Raw genomic sequence first — 20448 nt, forward strand, 5'->3', positions numbered from 1 at the left:
TTTTTCATTTTTTTATTTTTTAAGTAAGCTCCATGCCCACTGCAGGGCCTGAACGCACGACGCTGAGATCAAGAGTCACATGCTGTACTGCCTGAGCCAGCCAGGCGCCCCAGTATTTTCATTTTAATATTTATTATCTCCAGCATTTTAGCTATATGTTGGATTTTTAGTAAATTTGTAATTTATAAATTTTACTTTATTTGTAATTTTGAATGAGTAAAATGATTTTACCTTTTCAGATGATAGAGATTTCTAGTGCTGCATTTGCATTTATTCCATGACAATGTTTATTGAAGTGAGACAGCATACATCAAGCCATGTGTTCTCTGGAAGCCCGTTATGTGAATAGATACAGTTTGTGGGCATTCTCTCTGTGCTGATGGAGCTACTAGCACACTCCTCAGACTCCAGATTCGACAGTCAAGGGTTTAGTGGAAAGAACTATATGGCCCAGACACCAGGAGGCCCAGGTTCGGTATTTACAGCATTGCTAGTTAACTGCAGGATCATGGGCATCTTCTTTTTCTCATTTGCTAAATAGAGGCGCTGAGTTAAATGACTTCTCAAGTTCCTTTTATTTCTAAAATTCCTCGGTTTTATAAATCTATAGCTATAGTTTATATGATGCTGGAGCCTTGGACAGAAATGTAACCCCAATTATAGTTACATTTTCCAGTACTACATCTTAGTGAAAACAGGGGCTTCTATATTGTCTTTTTCTAAAATATATTTCCATTTGTTAAACTGAGTTCTATGTGTGACATATAATTTTTCTTTATTTTTTCAAGTGCTTTTTAAAAAAGATTTTATTTACTTTTAAGTAATGTCTACACTCAACTTGGGCTTGAACCTACAACCCAGAGATTGCATGCTCTATCAACTGAGCCAGCCAGGCACCCTGGGATATAGTTTTTCTTATTAAACTTTTATAGTAAGTTCCTTTTTCTCACTAAGTTATATTAGAGATTTTGGTAGGATAGATGGAGATAATCTAACAAGTGATTTGAAGTGTGTGTCTAAAACTCAGGAGGCAGGGGCACCTGGGTGGTTCCGTGGGTTAAGCATCCGACTTCGGCTGAGGTCATGATCTCACTGCTTATTCTGTGCTAACAGCTCTGGGAGCCTGCTTCAGATTCTGTCTCCGTCTCTCTGCGCCTCCCTTGCTTGTGCTTGCTCTCGTGTGCACTCTCTCCCCCCCCCTCTCTCTCTCTCTCTCTAAAGTATAAAATAAAATATTAAAAAAAAATTAAAACTCAGGAGAGAAGTCAGAACTAGGGGTAGATTTGAAGTTGTCTGCATTGGTTGTAGTTTAAAATGTGGAGGTAAAGATTACTTGGGGGAAAGAACAGAAGAAAAGAGCAGACAGAAAAGGCTAGAATCCACAGTTAAGAGGTGGAGGAAGCTAAGGAACTCCACAAGAAAATGGAAAAGGAGCAAAGAAATAAGAGAAGTAGGACAGGTTGTGTCACTGGTCAGAAAAGAGAATTAAAAAATGAAAAGACTTTGGGCACCTGGGTGGCTCGGTCGGTTAAACGTCTAACCCTTGATTTCAGCTCAGGTCATGATCTCACAGTTGTGAGATCAAGCCCCATGTCGGGCTCTACACTGACAGCACAGAGCCTGCTTGGGATTCTGTCTCTTTCTCCTCTCTCTCTGCCCCTTCCCCATGCCACCCACGCCCCATGCTCTCTCTCAAAATAAATTAAAAAAAAAAAATGAAAAGACTGGACTGAGAGTCCCTCAAGAAAAGCCCACACTATGTGGTGTTAGGATTCACTGATAAATGAAGATAAGTTGGTTATGAAGCTAAAGGGTATCTGACAAGACAATTTAAGCCAAATGGGTGCATGCAATTCAATCAATAAAAATAAAATTTTGTAAGCAGAATCAGACCTGAACAAACTGATGGCTACCAGAGGGAAGGGGGCTCTGGGGATGGGCTAAATGGGTGAAGGGGAATGGGAGATACAGACTTCTGGTTGTGGAATGAATAATCATGGGATTATTAACAGAATAGTCCATGATATTGTGTTAGTATTGCATGATGACAGACAGTAACTACATTTGTGGTGAGCATAGCATAAGGTAGAGAGAAGTCGAGTCACTGTTGTTGACCTAAAACTGTTGTAACGTTATGTGTCACCTGTACTCAAATAAATAAATAAATAAATAAATAAATAAATAAATAAATAAAACTTTTTATCAAATTCCATCTTAAAAACAAAAAGGTGGTTTAATGTTGTTATGTGCTGAAGGGAAGTAAGTTTACAAGGTCCATTAGCTACACACATTAGAGTGTGATGGCATGGCAAATAGTAAGCCCAGAGCTGAGAAACACAAATTCTGGGGTTCTAAGTCCAAACGTTATCCGTTATTTTAACTGCACAACCATTCAGTCATCTAACAGGGTGAAGAGATTTATAAACAGATTAATCACAATCAGATTGCTAATTGCTATACTGAATATGACCGGAAATGATCAGGCAAGGGATTTAAGCCTTTTGCGGCTTAGTTTCTTCACCTATAAAATAATAATAAATTGCTTTAAACCTCATACTTGATGTAGCATTCCCCCCACAGTTCTGAATTGTGATTGCCTCTAAAATATTTTTCCTTAAAAAGTATTTTAAATTCATGTGTACGGATATATACATATCTATGTATTTTTAACACACGTTCCAGAAATTGATAATATAGTACACTGTATATAAAAATGTACCCCCACACTAAGGCTGTCATACCCTGTTCGATAATGAGGTGTAATAGGACAGATCATACTACATGCTCTTGGCCAGCGAGTATTGTGCACTTTTCTCCCAAGAGGGCTCTGCCCTTTGGAGAGTTGACTATATTTTAAAACCTATATTGTTTGTTTCCTGGAACTGATTTTTCTGCCATTTGTTAAATGGAATAGTTGTGACCCATAGTGAGTGACAAAGGATGCACGTAAAGGCTAGCATGCTGGTAATTAAAATGTAAATTTTACAGAGGCCAGTGGCCTGATGGGCCTCCAACCAAATGGTTGAGGAAAATGAAGGTAAAGATGATTAGGCATTTATGAATGAGTGACTACCAAGTTATCTTCATAAAGCAGAGACAGTCACAGATTGTCAAAAGTGCCCATTTTGTGTCCTTTGGTATAGGGTGATTTTGTGTTCAACAAACATTTATCAAGTTTGTATTCTGTGCCCTGCACAGTGCTAGGTGCTAGTGTTACACTGGTGAATAAGAGAAATCCTTCTTGGATTTTATCATTTAGGAGGAAAGGTAGAGTTCAAACAAGGGCCAGAGACCCATGGGAGGTCAATTTTGCCCAAGCAGTATGTTGAGTAAATGTTCTGGTTCTGGATGAAAACCATAGCCTCTCCCTCCTTCTCTGCATTCCCATGTCTCAGGGTAACTGTGGTTTAAAGAAAAAAATATATTGAAATCTGCAGTTAGGTATCTGAACCTCCAGGAGCATGTTAATAAGCATGTATGGTATTGTGGCTGGGGAGAGATTGAGAACGAACTTCTGGGTCATCACATTTAAATCTGTACTTGCAATTCAGACCATGTGCTTGAGTATAAACCTACATTTTAATTACTTTGCTTTTTGTTTATAGGTCCAGGGGCAAGTTCATCCTACTCTTGAGTCTAGTGATGATGCTCTTCAGTATGTTGAAGAATTAATCTTGCAGTTATTAAATATGCTATGCCAAGCTCAGCCCCGAAGTGCTTCAGATGTAGAGGTATGATAAATTTTGCCTTGTATTTGCTTTATACACACACACACACACACACACACACACACACACACACCCATACTGTGTACTTGTTGCAGTGTCAGTGAAAGTGTTCTGAAATGAACTTTTGTTGGCCTCAAAACACTGCCTTTATTTTGTTTTAAGTTTATTTATTTTGAGAGAGACAGAGACAGCGTGAGAAGGGGAGGGACAGAGAGAAAGGGCAAGAGGGAGAGAATCCCAAGCAGGCCCCTCATTGCCAGCGCATAGCCCGATGCGAGGCTTGAACTCATGAACCTGTGAGATCATGACCTGAGCTGAAACCAAGAGTCGGATGCTTAACCAACTGAGCCACCCAGGCACCCCTAAACACTACTCCTTGATACTAGAATTTTACACACACACACGCACACACACACACAGTTTTAAGAGTGGAATATGTTCAAATGTTTCTTTTGTTTTTAAAGCCCACTGTCATTTAAAAACATTTTGGGGCGCCTGGGTGGCTCAGTCGGTTAAGCGTCCGACTTCAGCTCAGGTCATGATCTCACAGTCTGTGAGTTCGAGCCCTGTGTCAGGCTCTGTGCTGACAGCTCAGAGCCTGGAGCCTGCTTTGGATTCTGTGTCTCCCTCTCTCACTGCCCCTCCCCTGCTCATGCTGTGTCTCTCTCTGTCTCAAAAATAAATAAAAACATTTAGTTATTAATCTGTTGGTCTTCAGTTGTTACATGTATTTTAGATAGTAAGTGAACTCCTTCCCACCAATTGGAAGGGAAAGAAACATGTAAAAACCTAGGAAGTTCTGCAGTCTACTACAGCAGTGACCTGGCCCCTGTCTTTTTTAGGGCTTAAAGTTTGGTGGAGATACAGGAATAATGGCAATAACAGGATGTGATCCACTGTGCATGAAAGTTTTGAGGGACACCATAAAAGGGACAAACTAATAACACAGGCCTTGGGGCTTAGGGATTAGCTTCCCAAAAGAGGCATCTGAAGAAGTCAAAAGTCTGAGAAGAAAAGAAAGAAGGTTTGAAGTTCTAACTGTAGAAAATGGGAGATAGAGCTGGAAATATAAAAGTTGTCTAACAACGATTAAGAACATTTGACTTTAGTGACCTTGAATGTATACTAGTACAAATCTTTGAGTTTCTCTGACATTTCTTTTGCAGTACTCAAACGTGGGCACAAGAAAGATAGTCGGGTTGAATGGAATTTCACCATAGACATACAGTAGAATAGTAGGACAAGGAAGTGGTGGAAATTGGTAATAACAGGGCTTTACAACCTTTCAAGACACAACACACATAGAATGTAACAAAGATTTTATCTCAAATGGTGGCTGGGTAGGAGGTATATCTGTCTACCCCAGGCCCTACCCTGTCCCCCGGGGGATGAGGGAGTGATAATATAGGCATATCTAATGAGAAACTTCTGAAAAGGGCATCAGAGAACCTAAACTGGATAGGAGAAAAAGTGACATATAATAATGGCTGATATTTAAGTGCTTGCTGTAATATTGTGTACTGTTCTAAATAGTTCCGTGCTTTATATTTTATTTAAAGTTTTTTAATAACCCCATGAAGATGGTGCTGTTTTCTTCTCTTACTAGAATGTAAGCTCCAAGGTTATTTTTCTTGTTTACTGCCAAATTCCTAGCATCTAGAACAATGTCTGGCACTGAGAACGCACTCAGGAAATAACATGTTGAATGAATAAATGTGGAAACTGAAGCACAGAGAGGTTAGATAAATTGCCCTTGCCCAAGGTCACAGCTAATAAGTAGCGGAGTCAAGACTGTAGCCCAGAAAGTCTAAGCTTTTTGGATGTACATTACAACTCAAGCATCCTGCCAGGAGAGGACAAGTAGATTGGAAAAACATGGAGGGAATTAGGGTATTGGATTTCCCAATAAAGTTAAGAACTGATAACACTAGAATACCTGAGTGAGAGAATTAAAAGAATAGATTGGGATCAGAGACAAAGTTGTTGGAATTTAAGATTTCCTCAGTAACACAGTTACAAAGCGGGATGTGGCCATGTGATGGTGGCTGGGGTAGAAAGTCTCCAAGATGAGGTATTCAAAGAATTAAGAGGCCAGGGTATTTCATGTGTCCTTAAGGTAGACAGTAAGGTCACACAGGATCATGACAAGATTTTACATGATCCAGAAACAGCTTGGGGAATGGAAAAGATGCTAAATTTACCTTCATGCAGGTTTTGGGACAAGGGCGGTTTTTGCTCTCGAAGTCTTCAAGGGAGTTCCAGATTTCAGCTGAGGCAAAGAGATATTTGAAAACATTGAACTACAGAGGTTGTAGATGTAGAAAAGATTGTATACAATGGAATAGTAATTCACTTTGATTTCTTAAGTAATTTAAAGAAGGTTTCATACATTTTTATCCCATTTTTCCATTGAATTATAAGGTCAACTATCTTTTATTCATGATTTCCTTTAGGCACTTAATTACATTGGTCTTCAGAGTAGATCTTGAATAGAACTCGTTGCCTGACTCTTCTCATGAATAATTCCAGTTGCTCTTTTGGATCTTAGTTAGGTTCTCCCACAGTGTTTATAAAATACAGCATTCAGCCTTGTGCCTAGTGTGTTAGAGTAGGGTTATGGAACTCATCTTGCTTATTATCATTCTGATGTTAGAGGGCGTTCTAGGAATTTGCTAGTTTGATAACATTGCAAACTCAAATTCAGTTCTTTCTTGATATCTCATACTATACTGTGTTTATTTAATTTCCTTATTTTTATTAATACAGAAACTAATATATAATTTTTCCAGTATTGAAGGAGATCTCCCATGAATTCTTGAAAATTACTGCGTCAGTTTTTGAGTTGCACAGGTTTGATCAAAATGTCGGCCCTCAAGACTCTAAATATTAATAAAGGATATATCTTAGCTTCTTAATAGAAAACTTCTGAGATATTGAAGATATATAATTATCCAGTACCCTGTCATGTTATTTTTAAGCGGTAAATCTGAGCCCTTAAAGTGGATGTAGCCATGTGATATACCAATGAGCTGGCTTTGGAATTGGGAAAGGTTGGGAAGAATGTATGAGTGAAATAGAAATAGCCATCAGTTGGGTAATGGGCTTTGTAATTTCAGAGTACTGTTATATACATAGTTATGTCTTTACAGCAACCCTATGGAGTAGTTATTACTCTGCTTATTTTATAGATTACACACCCCTCAGAATGGTAGAACAGATTTAATTTTTTTATTTTTTTTTTAAATAAAATGCAGGGCTTGAATTCCCAACCCTGAGTTCAAGACCTGAGCAGACACTTAGCGGACTGAGCCACCCAGGTGCCCCTAGAACAGATTTTTATTTTATTTTTTTTTTTTTAATTTTTTTTTTCAATGTTTATTTATTTTTGGGACAGAGAGAGACAGAGCATGAACGGGGGAGGGGCAGAGAGAGAGGGACACACAGAATCGGAAACAGGCTTCAGGCTTTGAGCCATCAGCCCAGAGCCCGACGCGGGGCTCGAACTCACGGACCGCGAGATCGTGACCTGGCTGAAGTCGGACACTTAACTGACTGCGTCACCCAGGCGCCCCTAGAACAGATTTTTAAAAAGGTGGAAACCTGGAATCTAATCATGGTCAAATACCCTTCTTCCTGTACCATTCCTGGAAACGTATTTAGACAAAAATATAGATATATAGAGATTTTAAATGAATATAATGGTGTGTTAGATTCTTTTATCAGAAAACAATTTTTCACTTTCTTCGTTCATAAGGATTTTATATTTCTTTAATACATTTATTTTATTTCCTTAATACATTTACAGAGCCTTTTTTTTTAAGTCATAAGGGTCATGAATTTTATAAGCCCTTCAAATAAATTTCGAGGTAAGAGATAATTCGTCAAAGTTTTTTTTTTTAATTTGAGGCCCATATTAAAAACTGTACTTAAAAAAAAAGACCTGCGTTTGGCTTTGTGCAGATAGCTCAGAGCCTGGAATCTCCTTCGGATTCTGTGTCTCCCTCTCTCTGCCCCTCCCCTGCTCATGCTCTGTGTCTGTCTGTCTGTCTGTCTGTCTGTCTCTCTCTCTCTCTCTCTCTCTCTCTCTCTCTCTCTCAAGAATAAATAAACATTTAAAAAAATAGATCAGTCTGAATTAATGCAATATATAAAATTTCTGTCTTTCTAAAGAATACGTTTTGATTAAAGTATAAACATAATTCAAAGTAGAGTAGCAATTCTTCCTTAATACTTGGCCCCAAGGGGATTTATTTTAATGAAAAACTAAAAGTGGGTTTTAGTTGCCCTATAGTTTTAGGAATACAGATACTTTGAAAGTGCTTGAAAACTGATGGACTATATATGTATCTATACTATGTTAATTGAATATTATGTTATTTAATCTTGCTTATGTTAATTGAAAAGTTTTGAGAAATTGTACTAAAGATTGTGAACTATCAGAGTCCAAATGAAAGGGATTTCGTTTTACTGACATAGCCAAAATTCAACAATCCATGCCACCAGTATTTGAGTATTGCTGTCTGTCAGGCAGTGTTCCCGATGAATAAAGAAGCATTTATATGAGTGCTCTGGGAATGTAGAGGAGGGATATGTATTGTTTGTTTCTGTCTTTTCACAATAATTTTTCATGTTAGAAGATAGTGTATAAAAATTGCTCCAATCCGGTTCATTCTCCCTCATTTTCTGTATTTAATCTTTATAAAAAAAATAGAAGAAAAAGCTAATAGTATTTTTTTTCTGTTCTATGTCCCTGGTAAAGTATATTCTTTGTTAAATTTATTTTTTTTCTTTATTTAATTTCTTAAGTCTTGTCTTTCCATAATTATACCTGTTCTTTCTCTGGGAAGGGATTGCTATTCTATTTTCTTTTTCTTCCACCTCAACCCCTGCCTCCATTTTGCCTATGTAATTCTACCAGTGACTTTTTTTCCAAAGACCTATGTGAAATATGTTTAAGAATTGTCGTATTGAGCAAATTGGTGCAGCCGCTCTGGAAAGCAGTGTGGAGGTTCCTCAGAAAATTAAAAATAGACCTACCCTATGACCCAGCAATAGCACTGCTAGGAATTTATCCAAGGGATACAGGAGTACTGATGCATAGGGCCACTTGTACCCCAATGTTCATAGTAGCACTCTCAACAATAGCCAAATTATGGAAAGAGCCTAAATGTCCATCAACTGATGAATGGATAAAGAAATTGTGGTTTATATACACAATGGAATATTACGTGGCAATGAGAAAAAATGAAATATGGCCTTTTGTAGCAACGTGGATGGAACTGGAGAGTGTGATGCTAAGTGAAATAAGCCATACAGAGAAAGACAGATACCATATGGTTTCACTCTTATGTGGATCCTGAGAAACTTAACAGGAACCCATGGGGGAGGGGAAGGAAAAAAAAAAAAACAGGTTAGAGTGGGAGAGAGCCAAAGCATAAGAGACTGTTAAAAACTGAGAACAAACTGAGGGTTGATGGGGGGTGGGAGGGAGGAGAGGGTGGGTGATGGGTATTGAGGAGGGCACCTTTTGGGATGAGCACTGGGTGTTGTATGGAAACCAATTTGTCAATAAATTTCATATAAAAAAAAACATTAAAAAAAAAAAAAGAATTGTCGTATTGAGTTCAACGTCTTTTCTCTTATACTTTCACTACCATACACCAGTGCTTTTTAGACTCTAGGTCAGGACCCATTAGTAAGTCATAAAATCACATTATGCATTGCCCAACTAACTTTTTTTTAATGCATAGAAAATATCAGTGTAATATCAGCGTGTAATAAGGGCAGGTTTTGTTTTATGAACTTTGTTTAGTATGTGTATGATGTGTAAGGATGCAATGAGATGTATTAAGAATTTATTATTTCTGGGGCGCCTGGGTGGCGCAGTCGGTTAAGCGTCCGACTTCAGCCAGGTCACGATCTCGCGGTCCGTGAGTTCGAGCCCCGCGTCGGGCTCTGGGCTGATGGCTCAGAGCCTGGAGCCTGTTTCCGATTCTGTGTGTCCCTCTCTCTCTGCCCCTCCCCCGTTCATGCTCTGTCTCTCTCTGTCCCAAAAATAAATAAACGTTGAAAAAAAAATTAAAAAAAAAAGAATTTATTATTTCTTACTGTGAGTTGAGGTTAGAAGGAAGGAAGAAAGGGAGGGAGGGAGGGAGGGAGGGAGGGAAAGAGGTGAGGGGAACGAAAATAGCAGCACAGGGCCATACCATTATAAGATTTGTACCATGGTTAACCACAGGTTAAACCCATCACTGAAATTTTTAATTGGAAGCCATAGTTAAGTTAGTCCTAAATCTCTTTAATTGTCATTTTTGGATTAGCAAATCTAGTATTGACTGGGAGAAAGGAAAAGAATTTTAGCTTTTGATGTTGCTTTCCACCTTCTCCTCCTTTTCTTTTCTCCTTTTTTACCTTCCAAACTCCCCCAATATTTTGGACCTTTGTATTATCTGTATAGTGTCCTGGCAAATAGCTTTTTAACTAGGCATTTCAATAAATTTGTAAACTCCATTTATAACTACAATAATTTCTTTCAACATACCTCCAGTTCCATTAATTAGAATTGAAACGATCACTTCTTAACTTTGGCAGCTGATTTCAAGCCTCAAACCTAGATGAAGAGAAAATTTACTTAACTTGAATGGGCTAAATTATTCTCACTTTATAAATTTGTTCTTAAGATGTCCTAAAATCAACATGTTTTCCCTCCAAAGTGTCATGTGACAGTCTCTTTTTTTTATTTTTCATTTTAATAGCAACTGACAAAACTTTTTATTTAGGTTTATAATCAGGAGTGACATTTAATTTTATCTAATAGTTTTTACAAACTAGTTATCTACATGGTTTTAAATTATGTTAATAGCGACCTCTACTGGTTTTCACTGTGGTATCCTGAAAGAGTCACTTTTGCTTGAAGTGAACTACATTAGTTTATTAAAGTAGGAAAATTCAGCTTTTACATTAACATGAGTTTCTTCACTTTCAATGGAAATGCTAACCAAGTAAGTGCTAGAAATTAAAGAGAAGTATTTTGTAAAAATTAATGATTTATAGAGGGTTCAAACTCTAATGATGAACTATGGCGTATAAAAATTGCTGTTACCAATGTAAACCCTTGTTTTCCATGATCTGTAAATAGTTTTGAAGTCAAGTACTTTTGCATGATGAATAAAGAAAAAATTTCTTAGAGGTTTCAAGTGCAAAATGCTACTTGAGGTTGTAATTGGTATTATTAAAAGGTCAAATGAATGAAAATTAGATACTTGCTTCTTGAGCTTAGGTCTTGTTGAGATTTTATACAAGCAATGTTTATTCTAATCATTCTTGTCATTAGCTTTATCACAGCTAAGTTGAAATTCTGAATGTGATATTCTCCCCTAGATAATACAAAGAATGTTTAATCTCTTAATTGTCTAATTAAGAAACTAATCCATTGACAGTAGAGTTTTCTCTTAAGTATGGTTGTAGTATAAATTATAGCACATGTGAAAAGCCTGCTTTTGGTATTCTTTGATTTTTAAAGTAAATTATAAGTGAAGAGCACTATTTAATATATTTGTTGCTTAGTTGTTATTTTCCTATTTTCCAAGGAACGTGTTCAAAAAAGTTTCCCTCATCCAATTGATAAGTGGGCAATAGCTGATGCCCAATCGGCTATTGAAAAGAGGAAGCGAAGAAACCCTTTATCTCTCCCAGTAGAAAAAATTCATCCTTTATTAAAGGTAAAGCTGAAATACTACCTTCTTGCCTTTTAAAAGCAAAATAAAACCCATCGTTTTCAAACACTCAGCATATATTTTATGGATAATAGTCGATTGAAGAGTAAAATTCTCTCATTTTAATTTTTCCAGAAATTCATGTCACGGGGAGGGATGATATGACAATAGGGAAATATAAGTTGGGCAACATGATTTAAAGTAATTTCATACTGACAAAAATATGCAAATTGAAGGGACTAAGAAAAGTTATAATTGTGGATTTCGTTCAGTTCTGGTGTTACTAGTACCTCAAAGAGAATTTATAAAATTCCTTTCTTATTGGTTAGACCTAAGTGTCCCTACACATCCTTCAAATCTTAATCCTTCACGTTGTTAGATGTGTAGGGACTTCTGTGAGTCTGCCACAGGGCTATGTGTAATTTCTGAGCAAAAATTGTCTAAAGATTACCTAAACTACCCAGTCCCACTTCTCATTTAAATCAGTCAGCTGAATCTCTCCAGAGCTAGTAGAAAGAATAATTGTTGGAAATGCTAATAATCCTGTTTCTATTTATTTAATAAGATTAACAAACTATAGACTAACTCTCACGTCAAAAATATAGGTATTATAGTAATTAAAACCTTAATACTTATGATACCAATCATTTTTATGTACTATAATACAAGCAAAATGTTAATGCTTTTGCATACATTACCTCTAAATTTTATTACTCAACAAAGTTATTATTGTCATCCCCAGTTTGTAGATGAGGTGACTGAGGCAAAAATGGATTAAGTAACTTTTAGTCCATGTTCACAGGGCTCCAGGTGATGGTGTTAGGGAATTCAGGTCTGTTTGATCTCGTCCAAGACTTAAGATTTAAGACTAAACACTTGGATTATGTTTAAGACTGTCAAAGGTTATGTTTTGTACTCGGGTTGTTGGAATAGAAATATCTGTCTGTATTTTACTGGTCTGAGGAAATAAGTGCAAGCTATAGAGAATTACTAAACTACTAGTAACTACATACTTCTGTATAATTCTCTTTTCCTAATTTTTACTAGCCATACATTGAATTTTATTCTGAGAGAATTAACACATTGAGGTATGTGCCTGCTGTGTCAGTAATGATCCTGAACTTTGAATTTTATGATCTAATTGCAAATACCATTTCAGTTTATTAATAAATCTTTATCACTATAACCATTTCATAGTTTTTACATATCTTTAAAGGTAAATGCCACCTGCCGCCAACTTATAAGTAAACTTCGTGTTTCAAAGGTTTTTTTTTAAATCAGATTGTTTAGAAAATAGAATTTGTTTCCCTGTAGCAACTGGTCAGCCCCACAAAAGCCCATACCTTCTTTGAAGTCTAATAATACTATTTAACATGTTCTTAGTAACCACTGTTGTTCAGTAGAACATAGCATAAATTTTTTCTCATTGAAACAGTACAAATACCAGAAATGCGCCACCAGGGTTTTGGGATCCCAGATTCCTTTGGAATGAAGAACAGAGGTATAAGGCTAGTGTACATATTCCCAGATATCAATAATACATTAACTTTTGTTCTGAATAAAGAAAAAACCTCTTTTTCATAGTTAATTCCAGGTATTCTGAATTAGGTAAAGTGAGCATTTCTCCTGTCCCCCAAACTGGGGCTTCCCTTCTTAAGTTAAGGATGATCTATTTAGTAATCTGTACTTATTAAGTATTTTACATGATCGTAGGTAATTTTGCTCTACCTACATTTCCAAATAGCAATATGTATATTATTCATAGATGAACCACTTACAATGAAATGTTGTTGATAATCACAGGCCTCAGTAAAAGTTAAGCTAAATTGTATACATTTTTTTTTATTTTTAATCAGTGTGTCAAATTTATAGTATCTGATTTTTAAACATGTTTTTCTTTTAATTTTTCAGGAGGTCCTAGGTTATAAAATTGACCACCAGGTTTCTGTTTACATAGTAGCAGTATTAGAATACATTTCTGCAGACATTTTAAAGCTGGTGGGGAATTATGTACGAAATATACGGCATTATGAAATTACAAAACAAGATATTAAAGTGGCAATGTGTGCTGATAAGGTAGGATACTGATCTTCTGTATGTCTTGTTCTTAAGTTTTTATACCTGATTTATTGGATGCTAACATACTATTCAGATAATAAAATTATATATTATGTGTTAGGGTATATTTCCAGTAGTCTAATAGCAACTACACAAGATATCACTTTATAGAAATAGAGTATTATATATATAGTATTAAACCATGTTTATTTTTAAAAATGTTTTATTTATTTATTTTGAGAGAGAGAGTGAGCAAACCTGTGAGTGGGGGAGGGGCAGAGAAAGAGAATCTCAAGCAGGCTCTGCACTGTCATCATAGAGCCTGACCTGGGGCTTGATCTCACAGACCATGAGATCATGACTTGAACCGAAATCAAGAGTCAGATGTTTAATTGACTGAGCCACCCAGCTGCCTGTAAACTGTGTTTAAAAATGTCATGCAGTTTTTCTTTTATGTGTTCCTGCAAGTAGAGTAAATGATAGTGATAATCTCTTATTAGTGAAATTCTTTAAAGTATTTAGATTGGAATACTTAGAAGATGATGAACTTTGAAAACAAATTTTGAAAATGTAAAAATACTAAACTCTTGAGGGCTTTATTTCAACACCTAACTCTCTTTAGATACTACTTCTGTGGTTTTATTATAAAAATATTAAGAATACACATTGGGGCACCTGGGTAGCTCAGTCGATTAGGTGTCTGACTCTCGATCTTGGGGTCATGAGTGCAAGTCCTGCGTTGGGCTCCACGATGTGTGTGGAGCCTACTAAAAATAAAAAGAGCAAACATTATTGAAGTTAAGCATATATGTAATTTATTTCCTTTCGTCTTTGTGGTACCCCTGTAAGGTAGGTACTCTTTATAAAAGGGAAACTGAAGTTTAGAGAGATACAGAAATTGACCCAGAACTTACTAAGAAGTTTCAAAACCTGGACTCAAACTCTAGATCTCATTCTAAAGCTCTTAGTTATTACTCTAGATTGCCTCAATATTTTCATTTTATGAAAATGACTTTTCAGAAAAGAAAATATTTTTGGATGAGCATTTCGTTCCATTTTTTCCTCACTATACTCTTATTGATTTGGACTATTCTCTCTGATTACTGAATCCACTTAATTATGTTCTAATGTTTATTTTTTCTTTTAGAATGTGAGCATATAGAGTAAAAATCACCTGATCTGAGGAAGGGTCTCAAATGTATTGACATTTTTAAATGAATAACTATTTGGTTTTTAAAATATTTTTCAATGAATATAAAATATTTGTTAGCTTTTAAATCAGATAAGTAAAATATTTTTTAGTACATACTATGAGCTTACACAGAGAGGAGATGCAAAAGAAGTATAAAACAAGGCTGCAGAGTTGATGAAGGGAAATTTACATTTGTGAAACAAGCACAGAGTAATACAAGATAAAATATTTCATCATGTTGTAGAGATAATGATGTCAAAATTTATAGAAGGGGAAAGGTGAGATTTAGTAAGAGAATAATAATAGGCTTCTTGGAAGAAGCAGGACTAGTTTTGATCAGTTTCCAACAAATGTAGTCAAGGAGGCCAATTAGCAGACTGTGAATTATTCAGATACAGGGCAGTGAGGCCCTGGAATGAGGTGGTGATGACAAGGGTATGAAACAGAGGAAACTAAGGGAAGTCTAAGACAAAGTTTGGGAACAAATTTGAACTAATAGGTTAACAAGAGAGACAGACAGGTAGCAGTATTAACAGAGAGCTTGGAGGAGGCAGTTTGTGATATTAGATGTAGAATTCTGTTTGTAGAGAAAATATGCAGGAAGCAGTGGCAATATAGCCAAGAAGAGATTATTGTGTTTCTGCTTTTTATCACTTATGAACTGTATTCAAAGAGCAACTTAGGGTGCTTATCTTTAACTACAGGTTCATATTTCACTGTACTTTTTTTATATCTCTGACTATGTAGGTATTGATGGATATGTTTCATCAAGATGTAGAAGATATAAATATATTATCTTTAACCGATGAAGAGCCTTCCACCTCAGGAGAGCAAACTTACTATGATTTGGTAAAAGCATTTATGGCAGAAATTCGACAGTACATAAGGGAACTAAATTTAATTATAAAAGTTTTTAGAGAGCCCTTTGTCTCCAATTCAAAATTATTTTCAGCTAATGTAAGTATTGTTGTATACACATATATCATTGTACGTGTTAATTTTACGTGATCCCTTAAATTTGAATTTGTGTAGTTTATGATTGATAATTTGTCATAACTTTTTAAGCTGTGTGATTTAATTCATAGTGACTATGATCTCAGAGTTGCTACAACAGTTTCAATAAATTCAACATCAAAAATTAAAAGACCAAATCTAAACTAGACTGAACTATAAGTGCAAGTGAATTCAGTTTTCCATGTACTCCAAGGAATAAAGCCTCTTCTTAAAGTGGAAGATTTTTTTTGTTTATTTTGACTCATTTGAGTCATTCAACTAATACTTCATCAGTACTGCCTGTATATACTGTTAGGCACCATACAGTACTTGGCAGTGAGGATTCAGAGATGAGTAGGAAACAATTCCTTACCTCAAATTGAGTCTAGTCAAGATGGAAATGTAAACTTGATGTTAAATTGCAACACAGTACGGTAATTACCATAATAGAAGTGCGATGACAATATTTTGGGGAGCAAAGAGAGGGAGCCAATAACATAGAAAATTAGAGAAGGGATTACTGATCTTACAATAGCAATCAAACCAACCTAACTGAATCCTGGGGAAATGCTGAATGCTGAGAACAGTTGAGATTGTCTAAGGGGGCTGCATTCGTAGATTGTCTAAGGTAGAACTCTAGGCATGGGTGACTGATAGAAAAGCAGTGCTCACTACAGAAGCTGGCACTGGGGCTCAAGTTATGGCAATGAGTGAACGTTAAAAGTTAACAGGAGTAGTTTATGAGTTGCACAAACCTTTAAGTATAGTAAAAAGGACATTGAATTGTTGACTTTAAATGGATAAATTACATGGTATGTAAATTTTACCTTAATAAAGTTGTTTTGAAAAATAAAGGAGTAAAGAATAGGTAAAGATTTCTTAGGACACAAAAATCAAGAACCATAAAGTAAAAAATTAATGAATTGGATTTCATTAAAATGAAAAACTTTTGTTCTTCTAAAGACACTGTCTCAGAAATAAAAATGTAAGCCACGGATTGGTAGAACCTATTTGAAATACATATATCTAATAAAAGACTTGAACCCATAATATATAAAGGACTTAGACAATTCAATAATTAGAATAACAGCCTGACAATTTTAAGTGGGCAGGAAATTTACACACTTTATAAGAGAAGCTATTCCAGTGACCAAAAAGCACATTGAAAGATGCTCAACATCCGTAGCCCTCAGGGAAATGCAAGTTAAGACCACAATGAGATACTACTACAAACTCATTAGAACGGCTGTGATTAAAAAATGACATTACCAAATGTCGAAAAGAGTGTGAAGCAACTGCTTGTGGGAATGTACAATTCCCTCGTTGCTTGTAAGAATGTAATCTGGTACAAATACTTAGGAAAAGAGGTTGGCCGTTGGTGTAACATTACACATAAACTAGCCATACTGCCTGCAATTCCACTCCTAGGTTTTTACCCAGAAGAAATGAAAACATGTCCACACAAAACTTGTTTGTGAATGTTCATAGCAGCTTTATCTGTAATGGCCCCAAACTGGAAACAACCCAAATATCCATCAACAGGTAAATGGATATACAAATTGTGGTATGTCCATACGTATGGAATACTACTCAGAATTAAAAGGAATGAAGTAGTTATATAAGCAACATGGATGCATCTCAAAAACGTAACCTAAGAAACTAAACAAATATGATTATGATTCCATTTGTTTAATATTGTAGAATTCTAATCTGTAGTGACAGAAGGCAGATTGCTGGTTTCCTGGGGGCAATAGTGGTGATTAATGGGGATTGAACATAAGGAAACTTCTCAAGGTAATAAAAGCATTTTATATCTTGACAGTGGTGACAGTTATAAGAGTAAATAACATCATAAAATCTCATCTAAAAGTACATCAAAATAGGTATATCTTATTGCATATGAATCCTACTTCAAAGTTGATTTGACAAAAAAATATAGTCAATAATAAAGATAATCAAATAAAAAAAGTAACTGAACAAATGCAAATGAGTATTTGTTTTTCAATTACCTAGACATTTTTCTAAAAGTTAAGATTGACAATCTTGTATGTAAGGGTTGTATGTAAGGGTTTGACCAAACTGTTACTCCCATATACTACTTATGGGAGGGTAAACCAGTGGACTTTTTTAAAGAAAATATCCATTGACATTTCAAGTGTGTAACCCCATGACAGAAGCCCATCCAGGAATCTGACCTACAGAACATCGTAAGTCACCAAGTGTTGAATTGAGCATTCTTGTATCATGTCTACTTGTAACAAAAATGAGATAACAAAGGAAGAGAATGAAGACATGAAGTAAAAGGGGACTGTCTGGGATGTGAGGGCGATCTGGCTGCGACATCTGTCACCCCATTGATCGCCAGGGTTGATTCGGCTGATCTGGCTGGCTAGGCGGGTGTCCCCTTCCTCCCTCACCGCTCCGTGTGCGTCCCTCCCGAAGCTGCGCGCTCGGTCGAAGAGGACGACCTTCCCCGATAGAGGAGGACCGTTCTTCGGTCAAGGGTATACGAGTAGCTGCGCTCCCCTGCTAGAACCTCCAAACAAGCTCTCAAGGTCCATTTGTAGGAGAACGTAGGGTAGTCAAGCTTCCAAGACTCCAGACACATCCAAATGAGGCGCTGCACGTGGCAGTCTGCCTTTCTTTAAAAAAAAAAAAAAAAAAAAAAAAAAAGGGGACCGTCTGGACTCATGGGGTTTTTTTCTGTCACTACTGGTAGAACAAGAGCTGGGCATCCCATGAGAAAGCCCAGGTAAGAGAAGCGCTGAGGCAGTTAGGAGGTTTGTGTAAGCTCTTCTGCTCCATACCAAAGTAGGGTGGCTGTGTTGAAGGAAAGCACTGTATGACTGAAGGGCTACCTGAACTAGCCATTTTCTTCATGAAACACTACTTTTACCTGAAAGAACAACGGACAGGTCTGTAGTTATTTAGACTTGTGTGTTTGGCAGACATTTCTCAAAAATGAATGAAATGGGGGAATAAAACGAACAAACCTGTCACTTCAAGGAGAGTGGCAATATTTGTTGACAGTGATAAAATTTGAGCTTCCAAATGAAATAAAATTTTGGAAAATTTGTATCTACTCCCAAGATCGGTGGTGATACTAATGGGTTTGGTCTTTTAATATTCTATAGTTAAATGTGTTAACATTTGGAAAATCTGCAAAATTCAATGGACCACTGTTTTCCAAGTGACCAAATTCATAATGCTACGAAAACACACATAGGTAAAGAATCCTTTCAAAATTTAATATAGCCCGATGGATTTTGATGTTACAGTACCAAATCGATGTGGTTTCAGATTCCACTTGCAACTAACCTTTAAGAAACTATCATTTGTTGATTTGGGGCATACTAGCATGAAAGAGTGTTCACTCCATTTATATGAAACGTCCAGAATAGGCAAATCCAGGGAGATAGAAAGTAGATTAGTGGTGGCCACCCCCTGGGCAGAAAAGAAGAATGGAGGATGCTGCTAATGGACATAGATAGACCTTCTCTTTGAGGTGACAAAGATATTCTGGAATTTTATACTGCCAATAATTGAACAGCTCTGAATATGTGAAAACCATTGAATAGTACAATTTAAAAGGATGAATTTTATGGTATGTGACTTACCATACCTCAGTACCTTACCATACCTCATACCTTTATCTCAGTAAAGAAACTGTACTGAAAAAGAAAAGGATATCTACAATTATTTGAATACCTCATACCTCATACCTTTATCTCAGTAAAGAAACTGTACTGAAAAAGAAAAGGATATCTACAATTATTTGAATAGACAATTAAAATATTCCTCCCTTTTCCAACTACCTGTCTGTGTAAAGCTAGATTTTCTTTGTATGCTTTAACCAAAACAATGTCTCACAACAGATTAAATACATATATGTGAAAATCGAGCTACCTTCTATTAAGTCTATTAGAGATTTGCAAAAATGTAAAAAAGTGCTAGTCTTCTCACTGTTTTAAGGAAATAACAGTTTTTAAAAAAGTGCTATATATTGAGAACCACTGACCTTAAATATATTTGCAAATTGTACACCTTTGCAAAAAGAATTCTTAAGCTGTCTTTCGCTTACGTTTCTAAGTTGTTAAAATTTCTCACTGTATTTGTCATGTTAAATTTTATGATTATAAAATGACTTATTGGCTCAAAATTTGTTTTTTATTCTATAGCCTAACTGAATTAATATGTTTTTCCTCCCGACAGGACGTAGAAAATATATTTAGTCGTATAGTAGATATACATGAACTTAGTGTAAAGTTACTGGGCCATATAGAAGATACTGTGGAAATGACTGATGAAGGTAGTCCCCATCCCTTAGTAGGAAGCTGCTTTGAAGACTTAGCAGAGGTAAGTACTTTAATTATATACCCAAAAAAGTCCATATAAAAGCCCTACATTGCATTAAAATTGGAGTCTTAATTCATGTTTCCAGCTAAAATCATAGATATTAACTGATGACCACTCAGCTATATTGCCTGTTCCTCATAGGGTCATTGTCAACATTTGTTTCTATTGTCTTATGAAACCCACAAAAAAGTAGTCTCTTATCCATTATGAAAAAGGAGATCCCACCAAGGAGAGGCATTTACAGCTGACACTCAATCATCTGTCTTATATAGCAAAGCTAAGAAAAGTCCATGAATGCCCTGTCAATGAAGAAGCCATGGAACTTGGATCTGAGGTTAGACTACTTGTGTTCTGGTCTAAATTCTTCTACTTACGAGTTGTATGTGACTGTGGGCAATTTATCTCA

The 20448-nt window shown here is 36.1% G+C and overlaps 1 protein-coding gene across 3 annotated transcripts in view; it reads left to right on the forward strand.

Moving 5' to 3' along the window:
• SOS1 (SOS Ras/Rac guanine nucleotide exchange factor 1) overlaps positions 1 to 20448 on the forward strand; it is a 152201-nt gene that overhangs the window by 68470 nt on the left and 63283 nt on the right. For all 3 annotated transcript variants that reach the window (XM_011281161.4, XM_011281162.4, XM_011281163.4), the window contains exons 2-6: positions 3606 to 3731; positions 11318 to 11449; positions 13355 to 13519; positions 15441 to 15650; positions 19899 to 20042. In XM_011281161.4, coding sequence (XP_011279463.1) covers positions 3606 to 3731; positions 11318 to 11449; positions 13355 to 13519; positions 15441 to 15650; positions 19899 to 20042 — 777 coding nt within the window. The remainder of the gene's footprint in view (positions 1 to 3605; positions 3732 to 11317; positions 11450 to 13354; positions 13520 to 15440; positions 15651 to 19898; positions 20043 to 20448) is intronic.

This window comes from Felis catus, chromosome A3, assembly GCF_018350175.1.
Source record: "Felis catus isolate Fca126 chromosome A3, F.catus_Fca126_mat1.0, whole genome shotgun sequence".
NCBI classification, from domain to species: Eukaryota; Metazoa; Chordata; class Mammalia; order Carnivora; family Felidae; genus Felis; species Felis catus.